General features: G+C 48.9%; 1 protein-coding gene across 1 annotated transcript; it reads left to right on the top strand.

Moving 5' to 3' along the window:
• The first annotated feature begins 14566 nt into the window (after positions 1–14566).
• LOC112612557 (CD209 antigen) lies at positions 14567–18936 on the top strand. The gene is made up of 7 exons (XM_025367231.1): positions 14567–14696; positions 14797–14856; positions 15631–15702; positions 16078–16440; positions 16866–17017; positions 17744–17856; positions 18735–18936. The coding sequence occupies exons 1-7, from the start codon at positions 14651–14653 to the stop codon at positions 18934–18936; spliced, it is 1008 nt and encodes a 335-aa protein (XP_025223016.1). The 5' UTR covers positions 14567–14650.
• The last annotated feature ends 42 nt before the right edge of the window (positions 18937–18978 follow it).

Here is an 18978-nt window from a genome sequence, read left to right as displayed (position 1 = left end):
CCTGACAAACTCTAAGAAAATTTCCCAAGTTTTTAGTACACCTCACGGGTGCCGGTGCAAGTTTACAATCTGCGTTTGCATTCTCAAAAGCTAAAGTTAAGGTTAGCATTTCTGCGGCAGTGGCATGAGGAATTTGACGCTTCACTGCCTCTTGTAATCTTGTAAGAAATTGCGCATAGAGCTCCTGTGACCCTTGCACGATATGTAAAAAGGATTGTACTGTGACTCCCTCTTCAAGAATTGTGGCGCGCTTAGCGTCTCGGAGTTCCATTTGATGTTACGGGTCTGAATAAGGGCCATTACCCAATAGCAAATCCTCTGCAATGTCTCCGTGTCCGGCAGCACGATTCTGTCTAGCCTAGTCTGTACACACTTCTTGCCCATTTAAATTCCATGTCAGATATGCACTAGCACACAAGTAAGTTCGAGCCAAGTGTTTTACATCAAAGGGTCGAAGGCGCATAGCACCAAATGCAGATTCTGGCAATCCTAAAGTAAATGGGCTCTGTACCCCATTATTAACTACACTGGTTTTTAATTCCTTCAACAACTTAAACTCTAGTGGGGTGTGTTCATGAATAAACTGCTGTGGATTATTTGAATCAGGACTTAAGGAAATAGGAAAAGCGCAAGGTCATAAGGGCTCTCCAGCTACGGCGGCAGAGCGTAAAATTCTTTGTATTGGGGTTTCTATTCCTGCTACTGAAGCAGGTGCTACAGATATTTCTGCAGCTGGAGGTGGCGGTATAGGCCAATATTTATCCTCCCTCTCCTGTTGTTTATTTTCAGTTGAAGCCGTGGGTGGGACAACAGATTCTTTCAGATTTTTAGACTCAGCCTGCTGTCCAGCAAAATAACAAGGCGATAACGGGCAGAAGTACAGTAGGAACTAGACTCCAAGTGGAGAATACAGAAGAATCAACTTTAAGACCTTTTTCATGAACCTGTTTTAATCCTTCTGCTCTGTCCCGGTTTTCCACATCAAGGGTGCCTGCCTGTGGAAACCACGGGTGATGCGTAATAACAATTTGTGGCTTCTGGAGGAGGTTAGTGTCTGCAAATTAACCTGAGCTCCCGACTGTCTCAACAGAACTTTAAGCAACTGCACATCATGTTTTTCTTCAACGGACAAATTCTGCCCCATGTTACCCTGATTCAGAAAACTTCCCGTTCCCAGTACTTCTTTAGAGCACTGACCTTATATCGCTCCCAGTAGCCCTTTAGGGCACTGACCCTATACCCGCTGCTGGCAGGCTCGTCCCGGAGTCCCTGTTCATCTTGTCATTTTCAGTTCCTCTGCTCCAGCCGACTTTCTTCGTTCGTGTCCTCAGGTCCCTGTGTTCAGATGCCACTTTGCAAGGTCCTCAAGTCCCTGTTCTGGGTCGCCATTTTACCACGGATTCTATCCCTGTTGTACTGAACAAAGGATGACAAATGCAGGAATAAATATAAAGACAAAAAAGTATATTTGGAAGAAGGGGTCGGGGGCTCCTTGCTTCTAGTGAACAAGGGCCTTGAGCTTTAGAGCCCTTTGCATTTTATTCGGTAAAGGAGATGGGGGCGGGGGTGGTTGTCAGTCAGCAGCTTGATTTACAGCAGGTTTGCGAGACTGCATTCTTCGAGCAATAGGTTCTAGATGTCCCAGTAGATAACCTTAATGAGGATGGTGCCAGGGAGTGATTGCCCTCAGCAAACCTTCTGGCGGTAGGCGCAGTCGTGAGTTTGCCCACATCCTGCGTTCATGCTAAACAGTTTGCTGTTTGATCATATATCCTCCAGTGAAATGCTGAGTTGGTCACGATCCCTTTGGCCTTTTCAGCTCCCAACAGGCAATCACCAGAATCTAGGGAGAGGCAGGGAAGGATTCTCCCCTACATGGTTCAGATGGAACATGGCCCTGCTGACACCTTGATTTCAGACTTCTGGCCTCCAGGACTGTGAGATAATAAATTAGCATTGTTTGGAGCCTCCCAGTTCATAGCAATTGGTTACAACAGCCCCTAGCTGCCTGATACTGGTGGGATAAGGGGCAATTTCCACAATCCTACAGAAACTCCGTAATAATGAAATATGAAAACCATATTTGGTAAAGTCAAGAACAAAACAAAGATGGCCCTCTTGCTATTTTGCCGATGCAATAAGAAAATAAAAAGAAGCCCAACACAGTGGCTCATGTCCGTGCATCCCAGCACTTTGGAAGGTCAAGATGGGAGGACTGCTTGGGCCCAGGAGTTCAAGACCAGCTTCCACAACATTGGGAGACCCCATTTCTGCAAAAAAAAAAAAAAAATTAGCCGGCTGTGGTGGTGCACATCTGTAGTTCCAGCTACTCAGGAGGCTGAAGTGGGAGGATTTGAGACTGGGGGTTTGGGGCTGCAGTGAGCCATGACTATGCCACTGCACTCCAGCCTGGGAAACAGAGTGAGATCTTGTCTCAAAAAAAAAAAAAAAAAAAAAAAAAAGAGAGAGAGAGATAAATAAATAAATAAATAAGACCTATAAATATTGAAAGCAAGAGTCAAAGTGGACTGTAGTTTGAAGCCATAATCACATATCTAGGAAGTTCTAGAGGCTTAACCTCTGGAGTGATTAGAACTCACAGCAAGATTTCTCTATAAAAGGAGCCGCTGCTTTCTTCGGTTGAAGTAATGAGTATTTGCAAACACAGGAGAAAACAAACCCTTTTCACAGGGCAAGAAAAGCTTTTAAACATTAAAGAACAGTCATAAGAAGAATATGGGTAAAGCTCTTATGCCTAACTAAGATCTGAACAAAGAAAGACACAAGATGAGTTTCCCCCAAAACACTCAGTATTTCAGAAAGGTTATGGCTTCCAAAATGAATGTATAAATCGAATACCGTAGTGAATTCCTCTCATTTGTGTTGCATCAGCCCCTTTCTGAATATGTTTGACTCTCCTTCCAGAAACAGGGTTCAGTCAGCCTTGACACAGTTTCCAGTTCCCCACCTACTCCTAGTTCCTCAATGTGGTCAATCCAGATCTGCTTTATCCAACTTCCCCCCGATGACCACCTGCCTATGGGGCAGCTGGACACAGCCTGTTGATTGGCTCTGCAGATCCCCACACCACCCATCCACATCTTACACGAACTGCAGATACAGTGCAGTGACCGCCTCTCAGTCACAGCATGACCTCCTGAGACTCACACCTGCTTCCATGAAAGTCACCAATTAAAACTCCCTGAGGGAAACCTGTGTGGATAACACCCTGGACCCAATCACGGCATTGTCACACTGGGTGCTCCCCCTCTGTCTCCCTGCAAAAGCTCTCCCTGACTTGTGTGTGTATGAGTGTGTGTGTGCATGAGTGTGTGTGTATGAGTGTGTGTATGAGTGTATGTGTGTGTGTGCATGAGTGTGTGTGTATATGAGTGTGTGTATGAGTGTGTATGAGTGTGAGTGTGTATGTGTGTGTGTATGAATGTGTGTATGTGTGTGTGAGAGTGTGTGTGAGTGTGTGTGTGTATGAGTGTGTGTGTGCATGAGTGTGTGTATGAGTGTGTGTGAGTGTGTATGTGTGTATGAGTGTGTGTGAGTGTGTATGTGTGTGTGTATGAGTGTGTGAGTGTGTATGTGTGTGTATGAGCGTGTGTGTGTGAGTGTGTGTGTGTCTATGAGTGTATATGTGTGTGTGTGGCCTCTGGAAGCGCCATGCCCTCCCTCCCCAGGACCCCCAAGTAATGCAACCTTTATTTCCACCTCTTTTTTTTTTTTTTTTTTTTTTTTGAGACGGAGTCTCGCTCTGTCGCCCAGGCTGGAGTGCAGTGGCCAGATCTCAGCTCACTGCAAGCTCCGCCTCCCGGGTTTACGCCATTCTCCTGCCTCAGCCTCCCGAGTAGCTGGGACTACAGGCGCCCACCACCTCGCCCGGCTAGTTTTTTGTATTTTTTAGTAGAGACGGGGTTTCACCGGGTTAGCCAGGATGGCCTCGATCTCCTGACCTCGTGATCCGCCCGTCTCGGCCTCCCAAAGTGCTGGGATTACAGGCTTGAGCCACCGCGCCCGGCTATTTCCACCTCTTGTCTCTCCTAATCATTGAAGGGGTTTCCTCCATCCTAAAAATCCTAGAGTAGGCCGGGCGCGGTGGCTCACGCCTGTAATCCCAGCACTTTGGGAGGCCGAGGCGGGTGGATCACAAGGTCAGGAGATCGAGACTATCCTGGCTAACATGGTGAAACCCCGTCTCTACTAAAAATACAAAAAACTAGCCGGGCGCGGTAGCGGGCACCTGTAGTCCCAGCTACTTGGGAGGCTGAGGCTGGAGAATGGCGTGAACCCGGGGGGCGGAGCTTGCAGTGAGCCGAGATCGCGCCACTGCACTCCAGCCTGGGAGACACAGTGAGACTCCGTCTCAAAAAAAAAAAAAAAAAAAAAAAAAAAAATCCTAGAGTAGGCCAGGCACAGTGGCTCATGCCGGTAATCCCAGCACTTTGGGAGGCCGAGGCAGGCAGGGATCACCTAAGGTCGGGAGTTTGAGACCAGCCTGACCAACATGGAGAAACCCCATCTCTACTAAAAATACAAGGGAGGCAGAGGTTGTGGTGAGCCTAGATCATGCCATTGCACTCCAGCCTGGGCAACAAGAGTGAAACTCTGTCTGCCCCCCACAAAAAAAATCCTACAGTAAAACAAATGATCATCTCAATAAAATTCCTAAATAGACTTTCTTATAGAGCTTTTTAAAAATTGTGGTGAACGATATAGAACATAACATTGACCATTTGTAAGTGTACAGTTCAGTGGGATTAAGCTCATTCCCATTGTTGTACAACCATCACCACCATCCATCTCTGGGATTTTTCAACTTTCCAGACTACAACACTGTCCCTGTGAAACACAAAGTCCCTATTCCTTTTACTCCCCAGCCCCTGGTAACCACCATTCTGCTTTCTCCTTCCTTCCTTCCTTCCTTCCTTCCTTCCTTCCTTCCTTCCTTCCTTCCTTCCTTCCTTTCTTTTCCTTCCCTTTCCTTCCTTCCCTTTCCTTCCTTCCTTCCTCCCTCCCTCCCTTCCTTTTCTTTCCTTCCTTCCTTCTTTCCTTCCCCCCTTCCTCCTTTCCTTCCTTCCTCCCTCCCCCCCCTTCCTTCCTTCCTTCCTTCCTTCCTTTCTTTCTCATCCTGTTGCCCAGGCTGGAGTACAATGGCATTATCTGGGCTCACTGCAACCTCCACCTCCTGGGTTCAAACTATTCTCCTGCCTCAGTCTCCTGAGTTGCTGGGATTACAGGTGCCTGCCACCATGCCCGGCTAAGTTTTGTAGTTTTAGTAGAGATAGGATTTCACCATGTTGGCCAAGCTGGTCTCGAACTCCTGCCCTTGTGGTCCACCCACTTCGGCTTCCCAAAGTGCTGGGATTACAGGTGTGAGCCACCACGCCCGGCCTCTACTTTCTTTCATTATAAATTTCTCTGGGTAGCTCATATAAGTGGAATCCTGAAGAGTGGAATACTAAATAGGTTTTTTGAGTCTTTTTTCAAACTTTTTACTTTGTGATCATTTTAGATTACAGGTAAGTTGCAATGATAGTACAGAGCCTTCTCTATATCTTTTGCCCAGCTTTCTTTAATGTGAACATCTTTTTTTTTTGAAGCAGAGTCTTGCTCTGTCACCCAGGCTGGAGTGCAGTGGTGTGATCTCGGCTCACTGCAACATCCACCTCCTGGGTTCAAGCGATTCTCCTGCCTCAGCCCCCTGAGTAGCTGGGATTACAGGCGGGTGCCACCATGCCCGGCTCATGTTTGTATTTTTATTAGAGACAGGGCTTCACCATATTGACCAGGCTGGTCTCGAACCCCTGACGTCAGGTGATCCACCTCCCTGGCCTCCCAAAGTGCTGGGATTATGGGCGTTAGCCACCGCAACCGGCCGATGTTAACATCTTGCATTACCATTGTACATATGTCAAAATGAAGAAATTAATATTGGTGCAATACTCTGAACTGAAAACTACAGACCTCATTCGGATTTCACTAGTTTTTCCACGGATGTCCTTTTTCTGTGGCAAGATCCCATCCAGGATCCCACCCTGCATTCAGGCAGTGACGGAGTTTGCCCTGGCTGCGGTAACTGAGCACCGCTGGCTGGGCAGAGGGGGCTTAAATAACAGAAATCCATTCTTTCCCAGTTCTAGAGGCTGGAAGTCCAGGATCAATGTGTCGGCAGGGTTGCTTCCTTCTGGGCTGTGGGGGAGGGATCTACTGCAGGCATCTCTTCTTGGTTTATGTCTGGCCCCTCCTCCCTGTGTCTTCAGCTGTCTTCCCTCTGTACGTGTCTGTGTCCATATTTCCCCATTTTAGAAGGACACTTGTCATAGGCCAGGCACAGTGCCTCATGCCTGTAATCCCAGTACTTTGGGAGGCTGAGGCGGCAGGATCAATTGAGGTCAGGAGATTGAGATCAACATGTACTAAAAAAGTGCAAAAATTAGCTGGGCATGGTGGTGCACGCCTGTAATCCCAGTTACTCAGGAGGCTGAGGCAGGAAGATCGCTTGAACTCTGGAGGTGGAAGTTGCAGCGAGCTGAGATCGTGCCACTGCACTCTAGTCTGGGCGCCAGAGCAAGACCTTGTCTCAAGAAAAAGGAAAAAAAAAAGAAAAAAAAAAAGGACACCAGTCATACTGGGTTGGAACCCACTCTCCTGACCTCATTTTAACTTAGTCATCTCTACAAAGACCCTATTTCCGAATACAAGTACATTTTGAGGTACTGGGGGTTGGGACTTCAACGTATGAATTTGCTAGGAGACACAATCCAGCTCGTATGAGTCATCACTTCTCCTTCATCTCCTGCAAAGGCTGACAGGTTTCTTGTCTTTCATGATATTGACAGATTTGAAGAGTATTCATCAGGTGTGTGTTGACTGGTCCTTGATCTGGATTTTTCTAGTGTTGTCCAGTGGTTAGAGGGAGGTTGTTAGTTTGGAATTAAGAGTATCACAGGCTGGGTGCAGTGGCTCACGCCTGTAATCCCAACACTTTGGGAGGTCAAGGCAGGCAGATCTCCTGAGGTCAGGAGTTTGAGACCAGCCCGGCCAACATGGTGAAAACCCGTCTCTACTAAAAATACAAAAAATTACCCAAGCGTGGTGGCGCACGCCTGTAATCCCAGCTGCTTGGGAGGCTGAGGCTGGAGAATCACTTGAACCTGGGTGGTGGAGGTTGCAGTGAGAGCTGAGATCGAGCCACTGTACTCCAGCCTGGGTGACAGAGCAAGACTCCATCTAAAAGAAAAAAGAATATCACAAAGGCTAGGTGCCCTTCTAGATACATCCTATGGGGTGTGTGTATGATATCCACGTGAACACGCCTTTTATAGACAATGCTAGCCTTGGTTAAGGTGGTATCTGCCAGGTTTCTTTACTACAGAATCACTCTTTTTGTCTTTCCATACTCTCTTCCTTGCCTTAACAGGGTTGACATTGCTCCTGAGGGGAAGAAAACTATTTCTTTGAGGGCCACAAAGAATCTCAGCTATCACCATGTCTTGGTGCTCTCCAAAGCTCAGCCCTTCCCAACAATATCTTTTTTTTTTTTTTTTTTTTTAGACGGAGTCTCACACTGTCGCCCGGGCTGGAGTGTTGCATGATCTCTTCTCGCTGCAACCTCTGCCTCTTGGGTTCAAGTGATTCTCCTGCCTCAGCCTCCTGAGTAGCTAGAATTACAGGCGCCCACAACCACGCCTGTAATTTGTATTTTTAGTAGAGACGGGGTTTCACTATGTTGGCCAGGCTGGTCTCGAACTCCTGGCCTCGAGTGATCCGCCCACCTCGGCCTCCCAAAGTGCTGGGATTACAGGCATGAGTCACCGCCCCTGCCCCCTGCCCAACAAAATCTTATGCGTTGGTATCTAATTTTGGGGCCAATTGGGGGAAGTGTCTATCAAGGTGAATGATACTGCTGTAATCCTTTGCAGTGAGTCACTAAGTCCAGCACCACTCAAAGGAGTATAAAAATATGTGAACATGGCCGGGTGCAGTGGCTCACGGCTGTAATCCCAGCACTTTGGGAGGCCGAGGCGGGTGGATCACGAGGTCAGGAGTTCAAGATCAGCCTGGCCAAGATGGTGAAACCCCGTCTCTACTAAAAATACAAAAAAATTAGCCGGGCGTGGTGGCAGGCGCCTGTAATCCCAGCTACTCCATGAGGCTGAGGCAGAGAATTGCTTAAACCTGGAGGGGTGGAGGTTGCAGTGAGCTGAGATCGTGCCACTGCACTCCAGCCTGGGTGACAGAGCGAGACTCCATCTCAAAAAAAAAAAAAAAAAAAAAAGTGTGAATATATGTTAAAACCATCATGCTAATTAGCAAGTATTTGAGGGGGAGGTGATACTTTAAGGTTAGGCTGATATCCTGTTTCTCTTTCCAGTGTCTTCCATTTATTAGAGCATTCGGCTTTGGATCTTGCACGCAGCAATTAATGGCGATTTCCTAGTTCCTTCATTCCTTCTACGTTTATTAGTTGGAATTATTATCCAAGGAAGACCCATATATTTTACAAATTGACTTCATTTGTTAGAGAAGTTTTAGGTTCGTGCAGATTGGGTGGAGGGGCGGAGAGGTGCTAAATATTCCGTGTCCTCTCCCGACCCGTGTCCCCATTTAGAGTAGGTAGTTAGGCAGACATGAGCAGGACAGAACCCCCCCTGCTACAAGGTGATGATCAGGTGGTTGTTAAACCGTTTCGCTAAAATTGGTTCGCTATAATTGGTTGCAGCTGGTCCTAGGGAAAGGCAGGCTCCCAATAGACAGAAAACAACTGGAGCTGGTGATTGGCAGCTTCCCCATAAGATCTCAGGAGTTGGGCAAGTCAGCTCAAGCATGCGCACCAAGAGGCAATTGGTAGAGGTTTTGTTTGTTTTTAGACAGAGTCTCACTCTGTTTCCCAGGCTGGAGTGCAGTGGTGCAATCTCAGCTCACTGCAACCTCTGCCTCCTGGGTTCAAGCGATTCTCGCGCCTCAGCCTCCCACGTAGCCGGGACTACAGGCGCGTGTCACCTTGCCCTGCTAATTTTTGTATTTTTGGTAGAGACGGGGTTTCGCCATGCTGGCCAGGCTGGTCTCGAACTCCTGGCCTCAGTGATCCACCCACCTTGGCCTCCCAAAGTGCTGGGATTACAGGCGTGAGCCACCGCACCTGGTGGGTGTTTACCTGGTGTATGACCTTCCTCTAGGACCACTTGATTGGTAGGGGAAAAACGCCTCAAATAAGTACGTGCACAACTTCAGTAAATACACGGCTCATGTGGACCCCCGCAAGTGCTGGCAGGCCACTGCACATGCAGACAGCCCACCCCAGTGAAAGAATCAGGGGAGGCCAGATGTAGTGGCTCACACCTGTAATCCCAGCACTTTGGGAGGCCGAGGCGGGTGGATCACCTGAGGTCAGGAGTTTGAGACCAGCCTGGCCAACACGATGAAACCCCGTCTCTACTAAAAATACAAAAAAATTAGCCAGGCGTGGTGGCAGGTGCCTGGAATCCCAGCTACTTGGGAGGCTGAGGCAGGAGAATCACTTGAACCTGGGAGGCAGAGGCTGCAGTGAGCCGAGACTGTGCCATTGCACTCCAGCCTGGGCGACAAGAACAAAACTCCACCTCAACAATAAAGAATCAGGGGAGAAGAGACATGAAACTCCAGAGCACGCCAACATATTAAACCCCAAGTCAAAGGCTGCACTGAGCACCTCAGTCTCTCAAGTTGCCCGGGTGGCCCTCTTCCAAGTGTACTTTACTTCCTGTTGTTCCGGCTCTAAAACTTTTTGATACACTTTCACTCCTTCACTAAAACTTGCCTCAGTCTCACTTTCTGCCTTATTCTTCTTAGATGAATTCTTTCCTCTGATGAGGCAAGAGCCGAGATGCTGCAGATCCATAACCTCCAAGTTTCGCCTCCCCCTCAAATACTTACTAATTAGCATGGCGGTTTTAACATATATTCACACATTTTTACACTCCTTTGAGTGGAGCTGGACTGAGTGACTCACTGCAAAGGATTACAGCAGTGTCACTCGCCTGACAGTTTGTTTCTTTCAGCACTCTGAATACATCATCCCATTCTCTCCCGGCCTTTAAGTTTTCCGAAAGTACTGATACTTTCCCTCCTGAGAGCTGGCTGTTAAAACACTTGCAGCACGCCACGGTGGTTTGCTTACATTTGACGTTTTCCCCAAAACATTCACATTCGCCTTGATGGACATTTCTGCCAATTGCCCCCCAAAATTAGATACTGACGCATAAGATTTTCTTGGGTAGGGCTGAGCTTTGGAGAGCACCAACATGAGGTAATAGCTGAGCAACTTGCTTGTATCACTATTAACATCCTTTATGCAACATCCTTCACCAGAGCGGGTGGTGCACTGTTACAATGGATGAGCCTGTACTGACAAATCATTGTGACCCAGAGTCTGCAGTTTACATCAGAGTTTACTATTGGCGTTGTACATTCTATGCTTTGAACAAATGTGTAACGATGTTGCAGTATCATACAGGGTAGTTTCCCTGCCTGCCCTAAAAATCCTCTGTGCTCCACCTACTCACAAATAGATTTTCAAAATTCTATTGAAGGATTGCCAAACAGATTTTACAACAAATTTAATAAGTGGATTATCAGGAATATGATATAGAGGTTGCAACTAGGGAGAGTAACTTCTTCAGATCAGAGAATGGGGAGGAAGCCAGCTTTCTTTCTTTTCCCTCTTTTTTTTTTTTTTTTTTTGAGACCAAGTTTCCCTCTTGTCGCCCAGGCTAGAGTGCAATGGTGTGATCTCAGCTCACTGCAACCTCCTCCTCACGGGCTCAAGCGATTCTCCTGCCTCAGCCGCCTGAGTAGCTGGGATTACAGGCACGTGATACCATGCCCAGCAAATTTTTGTACTTTTAGTAGAGACGGGATTTCACCACGTTGGCCAGGCTGGGCTCCAACTCCTGACCTCAGGTGATTTACCCGCCTCGGTCTCCCTAAGTGCTGGGATTACAGGCGTGAGCCACTGCGCCCGGCTGGGAGCCAGCTTTCATTATCACTGTAGAGACTGATGGGTTTTGGTTCCAGGTGCACACATGACTTATTCAAAAAGTAAAGTAAAACCTTTAAAGCAAGAGTCATGTAAAAATCATCTAAAAAAAGAAATTGCACAAGAATAGCTGAGAACATTTTGATGGAGAAGAACCATGACTGACAGGTATCAAAACATACTATAAGTTTGTCTTGAGTTTCGCCAGGGACAAATCCTGTGACGAGAATTTTGATACAAGTTGTTTATCTGGGAGGGACTTCCAAGAAGTGCCAGAAGACAAGGAGGAAAGTGAAGAGGGGCAGGTAGGAAAAGGAAGGAAGCCAATTTACAGGCATGGACGAGCTTATGAGCCATGTAGGCAACTGGGACTCAGTTTGTCTGGGAGCCTCTGGGAGATGATGTAGAATGGGGGTCCCTGTCCCCTGGGCCACAAACCAGTACTGCTCCATGGCATCTTAGGAACCAGGCTGCACAGCACGAGGTGAATGGAGGGCGAGCGAGTGAAGCTTCATCTGTATTTACAGCCGCTCCCCATTGCTTGCATTACTGCCTGAGCGCTGCCTCCTGTTGGATCAGCAGTGGCATTAGATTCTCATAGGAGTGGGAACCCTATTGTGCACTGTGCATATGAGGGATCTAGGTTGCACACTGCTTATGAAAATCTAATGCCTGATGATCTGTCACTGTCTCTCATCACCCCCAGATGGGACCGTCTATTTGCAAGAAAACAAGCTCCGGGCTCCCACCGATTCTACATGATGGTGATCTATATAATTATTTCATTATATATTACAATGCAATAATAATAGAAATAAAGTGTACAATAGGCTGGGCGTGGTGGCTCATGCTTGTAATCCCAGCACTTTGGGAGGCCGAGGTGGGCAGATCACGAGGTCAGGAGATCAAGACCATCCTGGCTAACAAGGTGAAACCCCGTCTCTACTAAAAAATACAAAAAATTAGCTGGGCATGGCAGTGGGTGCCTGTAGTCCCAGCTACCTGGGAGGCTGAGGCGGGAGAATGGCATGAACTCAGGAGGCGGAGCTTGCAGTGAGCTGAGATCGCACCACTGCACCCCAGCCTGGACAGAGCGAGACTCCGTCGCAAAAAAAAAAAAAAAAAAAGATATTTCCTTTTACTCTTAGTTGACTAAGACTTTTAAAAATGTAAATAACGAGTCACTGTTGAGGTTTATTGAACACTTTAATTTGATCTATTGCGATACTTATGTAGGTTTTTTACTTTAAATTGTTTATTTGGTTTATTATTATTATTATTATTTGAGATGGAGTCTCACTCTGTAGCCCAAATTGGAGTGCAATGGCACAACCTTGGCTCACCACAACCTCTGCCTCCTAGGTTCAAACGATTCTACTGCCTCAGCCTCCCAAGTGGCTGGGATTACAGGTATTAGCCACCATGCCCGGCTAATTCTGTATTTTTAGTAGAGATGGGGTTTCTCCATGTTGGTCAGGCTGGTCTCGAACTCCTGACCTCAGGTGCCCACCTTGGCCTCCCAAAGTGCCGGGATTACAGGTGTGAGCCACCGTTTTCTTGTTTGTTTGTTTGTTTTTGAGATAGAATCTCACTCTGTCGCCCAGGCTGGAGTGCAGTGTTGCAGTCTCAGCTCACTGCAACCTCAGCCTCCCATGTTCAAGCAATTCTTCCGCCTCAGCCCCCCGAGTACCTGGGACTACAGACACGTGCCACATCTGGCTAATTTTTTGTATTTTTAATAGAGATGGAGTTTCACCATGTAGCCAGGAGGGTCTCGAACTCCTGACCTTGTGATCCGCCCACCTCAGCCTCCCAAAGTGCTAGGATTACAGGCATGAGCCACCGCACCTGGCCTTAGACAGAGATTTTTTATGTAATGGTACTGCTCCCTGTGAAGCAGGGCTAACTCATAGGCAGTGCACCCAGAGTCAACAACATACAAGCTCTTGGCAACTGTAGTTATACTCATGTCAACTCACTTTCAGTTATATGTCAGTTAAGGGGTGGGTCAATGCAAATTGAGGGGCAGTTTCTTTAGAAGTTTCTAGGAAAAGGGCGGCAACATCCAGGTTGTTTCCGTGGAAAGAGGTGGTAACTTCTGGGTCGTTGCCATGGCATTGGTAAATAGTCAGGGCACTGGTGGGAGCATCTGATACCCATGAGCAATGAGGCAGCCAGGGATTGCTTTTGTTGCCATCTGCTGGTTCCAGCTGGTTTCTTCACATCATCTCATCTGGACCAGATTCTGTGTAGGTCTGCAGGGTTGTGGCCAAAAAACAAGTTCTACCAGTTTCCTACCTCATTACCATGTGAAATGTTACCATTAGGAGAAACTGGGTTCACACTGGGGATCCCGAGGTTAGAAATTTACGTATGGGAAATCTCTTTCCTACATTTGCAACTTCGCTATAAACCCAAAATTATTCTAAAATTAAAACATTTTAAGAATACAAAGTAAAGATCAGGTCAAAACCACTATTTGATTATGATACATATAGGTATTTTCCATCTTTACATTGAGGTTTAACACATATGTGGTAGATGCACATCTCTATGATCAAAATATAGAACATTTCCAGCATACAGAAACTCCATTGTCAATCTCCACTGGTTCCTTCCTGATAATTCCCATTCTGAGTCTCCTTCAAAGGTTAGTTCTGCCTGTTCTCGAAATTCACATAAAATCAAATCTTACAGTGTGTACTCACTCTGTCTTGGTCCTTTTCCTGTTTTGTGAGATTTATCTATGTTATTAAATGAATCAGTACTTAGCTTTTTCATTGCTGTATAGTATTCCAATCTCTAAATATGCCATTATATTTTTTATCATTCACCTGCTGGTGGGCACAGGGTTTATTCCAATTTCAGATCATTCTAAATAAAGCTGCTATGGATCTTTTCTTTCCTCTTTGATACTGCTTCACTCTTTGGTTAACAGCATGCACTGTGGAGTGAGACTGTCTGGGTTCAAGTCTCAACCCCACCATTTACCAGCTATGTGACCTTGGGCCGGTCAGCCAACCTTGCAGTGCCTCCTGAGTTTCCCCATCTGTATAATGGAGGTCATATGATCTACTGAAGGGTAGGAACATTAAATGAATGAGTTGATAAAGCTGTTGGAAAAGTACCTGACTAGCCTAGGCATTAAATAAACAAGCAATTATGATTCTGCCCCAACTCCCAAAGGCAGCAAGAATTCCCAAAAATGAGGACAGCAGCAGCTCAAGGCAGGAAAGCCAGGAGGTCACAAGGGACAGTGCTTCCAGGAACTGGGGGTGCTACCTGCCCACCCTTGCCCTAGGTGGAGGGGGTGTAACACAGTAGCTTTCTCTTACAATTTATCAGATTTCATTAAAAGCATCTCACTGCTCAGCCATCCATGAGTGGACCAGTCCTTCTCCCTGTCAACCCCAAACCATCACCCACCCCCTCCCTGAAATTCTTGAAAGATCCGGCCCTTCTCATGCTCTGATCCCTTCCACTAGCCTTTTGGGTGACAGATACCTACCCAACTTCCTGTTTCTCTTCCTGTGGGAGTCTAGATTTAGGAAGTAAAGATCACAGGATGGGAAACAAAAGCTCCAGCCCCCAGGAGTTCTGGACACTGCGGGAGAGTGGGGTGACATGAGTGACTCCAAGGAACCAAGACTGCAGCAGCTGGGCCTCCTGGGTGAGGCTGGGTTGGGACGCTGGGATTCTGGGAAGGGAGAAGGGATGGCCAGCCCTGGCCTCAGCCTGCCCAGGCTCTGAGTTCACGTCTATCCATTCAGAGGAGGAACAGCTGGGAGGCGTTGGATTCCGACAGACTCGAGGCTACAAGAGCTTAGCAGGTAGAGAGGAGTTAGCAGCTTGGGAGGAGAGAAGAGAGACTCCTGGACTCCTGGGTCCTGAGGAGTTGGACGCTGGGGCCTGGACTCTTGGGTCCTGGGGATGTGGGGCTGGGGGCCTGGACTCCTGGGAACTGGGGAGGTTGAGTTTGGGGCCTGAATTCCTGGTTCCTGGGAAGGTGGAGGCTGGGGCCAAGACTCCTGGGTTCTGGGGAGACAGAAGTTGAAGCCTGGGTTCCTGGGTCCTGGGGAGGTAGGGTCAGGGGCCTAGACTCCTGGGTTCTGGAGAGGTGGGGGCCTGGGCCTGGACTCCTGGATCATGGGGAGGTGGGGACTTGGGCCTGGGTTCCTGGGACCTGGGGATGTATGGGCTGGGACCCAGATTCTTGGGTCTTGGGGAGGCGGGAGCAGGTACCTGGGTTACTGGGACCTGGGGAGGGGAAGGCTGGGTCCTGGGTTCCTGGGTCCTGGGGAGGTGGGGGCTAAGAGCCTGGGTTCCAGGGACCTGGGGATATAGAGGCTGGGGCCTGGATTCCTGGATCCTGGGGAGGTAGAACCAGGTACCTGGTTCCTGGGACCTTGGGAGGGGTAGGCTGGGAATGGGGTTTCTGGGTCCTGGGGAGGTGCGAGCTAGGGCCTGGATTCCCAGGTGTTGGAGTGGAGGGGGCTGGGGCTGGGGTTCCTGAGTCCTGGGGTGCTGAGAGATTCAGACCAGGCTCCCCCTGGGCCAGGCTCAGGTGGGGACACTGGCAGGCTGACGCATGTATCCTCTCTCAGGGTGTCTTGGCCATGGCCCCCTGGTGCTGCAACTCCTCTCCTTCACGCTCTTGGCTGGGCTCCTTGTCCAAGGTCAGACGCAGGTTCTGAGGGTCTGGGGTCCCCAGGCCTGGCTTTTGGCTGTGGACACAGCCTGGGGCAGCCAGGTCTGGGAGGGAGGTGGGGTTGAGAGTCAAGATGTTGTCCCTGGGGGTTTGTAGGGGCCTCTCCCACAGCTCCTCCCCACTCTAGGGCAGGAGAGGAGAGGGAGGAGGAGGAGGAGGAGGGGAAGAACCTGGCTGTCCTTGGCCTTCTGTGCTGCCTTCTCCGGGTGTCAGTTTTCCTCATCTTCAAAGGCGATTAACGGAGACCTTGGCTCTCACAAATGATGTCCCCGTGGGGCTCACTTCAGGGCTTGGCACACAGTAGGTGTTTAATAATTGCAGTTCCTTTTCTTTCTTGACCCAGTGTCCAAAGTCCCTAGCTCCCTAAGTCAGGGACAATCCAAACAAGACGCGATCTACCAGAATCTGACCCAGCTTAAAGCTGCAGTCAGTGAGCTCTCAGAGAAATCCAAGCAGCAGGAGATCTACCAGGAGCTGACCCGGCTGAAGGCTGCAGTGGGTGAGCTTCCAGAGAAATCTAAGCAGCAGGAGATCTACCAGGAGCTATCCCAGCTGAAGGCTGCAGTGGGTGATCTCCCAGAGAAATCCAAGCAGCAGGAGATCTACCAGAAGCTGACCCAGCTGAAGGCTGCAGTCGATGGGTTGCCAGACAGGTCCAAGCAACAGGAGATCTACCAGGAGCTGATCCAGCTGAAGGCTACAGTGGGTGAGTTCCTGGAACCAGGGCTCCTTGGCCCTGAGATGGTCATTGTGTGGTGTGACTTTGCTTGTCACTGACCCTGCCTGAGCCACAGTTTCTTCATCTGTGAAATGAGAACACAGGGTAACTGTGATAATGGCACTCGGTGTTTACAGTGGGCCGGGTACACAGTAGGCACTGAATTAAGCCAGTCTCCTGCCTTCTGTTCTAAGTTCTAAAGCCCCGACTTCTCCTAGTCTGGGGGAGATGGGGCCAGGACTCCTAGGTTCTCATGGGGATGGGGGAGGGTCTCAGGAAGTGGGGAGGGGAATGGTCCACCCAGCGTGGACAGTCAAGGAAGAGCTCCGACTCTCAAGACCTTGAAGGCTGGACAGATACAGGAATATGGACAACCTCATCTGAGCCCAGCCCTGACCGGCCTCCCCCAACAGAACGCCTGTGCCGCCCCTGTCCCTGGGAGTGGACATTCTTCCAAGGAAACTGTTACTTCATGTCTAACTCCCAGCGGAACTGGCATGACTCCATCACCGCCTGCCAGGAGGTGGGGGCCCAGCTCGTCGTAATCAAAAGTGCTGAGGAGCAGGTACACCTGGTGGGGGTCCCCGTCCTGGCCTGGGGCATGGCTTCTGGCCAACAGGGGAGGAGATGCTGAAAGAGGATTTTGCAGAAGAGGGGTTTTGTTCCATTTGGAAAGATGGGAAGAGAAGGATATGAATGAGGGAGTCCCAAGTACCCTTAGAGCAGATACAAACCAAGTCTGAACATGTGTGAAAGCTCTGGGGAAAATGTAAACTATAAGTAACCCCCAGTGGCATGCCACAAGTGGTTAACAACCAGCTCTCTGGGGGAGGAAGTCCTGATGCGTTCTGTTTGCCAATTTCCCTGGTGTAAATATTCCCATGGCGGCTGATTTCAAGCTGTCGATGTGATGTCACTCAGTGCAGAGCTGAAAGGAGATGTGCATGACCAGCAATTAGGAAATGGATGTGACTCCAATACATTAAGCCCAGTTACGAGTAAATGTGTGCAGACGTGCACAGAATGTATAAAATGGATAAACACACAGTGTTAGCAAGAGTGTGTGAGGAGAGTGTGAGGAGAGGCCAGCTGTGCATGGATGTGTGCACATCAGGGCACATGTGCTGTGGGATACACATGTAAGAGGGACTCAGACACGAGGGGACTTAGGACCCAGTGTACTGGAAGGCTGAAGGTTAGCCTACAAGCAGAACTTCTTGCCAAGAGATGGGGAGACAGAGCCTGGAAATGGGAAGCAGAGCTCCCTCCTGACTCCTCCTCTACCCTCCAGAACTTCCTACAGCTGCAGTCTTCCAGAAGTAACCGCTTCACCTGGATGGGACTTTCAGACCTAAATCACGAAGGCACATGGCAATGGGTGGATGGCTCACCTCTGTTGCCCAGGTAGATCTCAGAAGGGGCATTCCATCCGCTAGGGCTGGGGCTCTGCAACTCTGACTTGAACTTCCCCTGGGGATCCCTCCCCAACTCCCTGACAGTCTAGACCCAAGAATCTGGGAGTTTTACTGAGTTGAGGAAGGTGGTCTTCTTACCCACCTCCAGACAGCATAGCAGGTGCCTAAAATTCCACCAGCAGAGCTGCAGGAGGAGCTTACCCCGTGGTGGGTGTGTTAAAATATAGTGTATTAATAGGAAATCTGAGGTCAAGTAAGGCCACCAGCTCAGGAGACACCTACCATTGTGAATAGCTTCTCATATACATAGATCCCTAGAGAGAGGACACATCACAGCTGGGGGCCACCTGGGGAAGCACCAGGGTCTGCTATGAGGCAGAGTGGTGGGGAGGGGTGACTGTGGGCCAGAGCGTTTATTATGGTTTGTATGGAAAGGAAAGGTCAAGGCCAGGTGAACAGGCTTAGGATTGGGAAGTATGAAGCATTTGTGGGCTCTGGGGCACAGGGGCTGCCCCTAGCTGTCTATCATCTGGCCTTGGGTTGATTAGCACAGGATAGTGGCTTGGAGTACAAGAGCCCAGTAAGGCAGGTGGCTGGGGGTATGGACTCCAGATTGGTTGGTTTGTATTTGAAAATCACACCCTCAATAGGTGGAGTCCACCCAAGGACAGGTTGTGAGAAGAGAGGCAGGAACCCAAGGCACCGTGAGTCAGGCATATTATCAGGTATGCAGAGGGATTCATGTCCAGCACAAACACGCAGGGCAGATATTAAAGCACCAAGACGACAGAAGGTAGAAACACAGCTCATGTAGCCGGGGCGGGGGGAGTGGGAGACAGAGGCTCACATTCTGCATGCGCTTTGCAGCTTCAAGCAGTATTGGAACAAAGGAGAGCCCAACAATATTGGGGAGGAAGACTGTGCGGAATTTAGGGGCAATGGCTGGAACGATGACAAATGCAATCTTGCCAAATTCTGGATCTGCAAAAAGTCCGTGGCCTCCTGCTCCGGGGATGAAGAACGGTTGCTCTCCCCAGCCCCTACCACCCCAAACCCCCCTCCTGAGTAGCAGAACTTCACCCACTTTTAACAATTCCTTCTCTCCATCCTG

This window comes from Theropithecus gelada, chromosome 19 (genome assembly GCF_003255815.1).
Source record: "Theropithecus gelada isolate Dixy chromosome 19, Tgel_1.0, whole genome shotgun sequence".
NCBI classification, from domain to species: Eukaryota; Metazoa; Chordata; class Mammalia; order Primates; family Cercopithecidae; genus Theropithecus; species Theropithecus gelada.
This window is presented reverse-complemented; position numbering and strand designations above follow the sequence as displayed.

What these genes read in the sequence shown, in the direction of transcription:
- LOC112612557 (XM_025367231.1), top strand. Translation starts at nt 14,651, where the DNA reads ATGAGTGACTCCAAGGAACCAAGACTGCAGCAGCTGGGCCTCCTGG. An exon ending in GCAGCAGCTGGGCCTCCTGG is followed by an intron (nt 14,697 to 14,796) that starts GTGAGGCTGGGT and finishes CTATCCATTCAG; the next exon opens with AGGAGGAACAGCTGGGAGGC. An exon ending in CCAGCTGAAGGCTACAGTGG is followed by an intron (nt 16,441 to 16,865) that starts GTGAGTTCCTGG and finishes CTCCCCCAACAG; the next exon opens with AACGCCTGTGCCGCCCCTGT.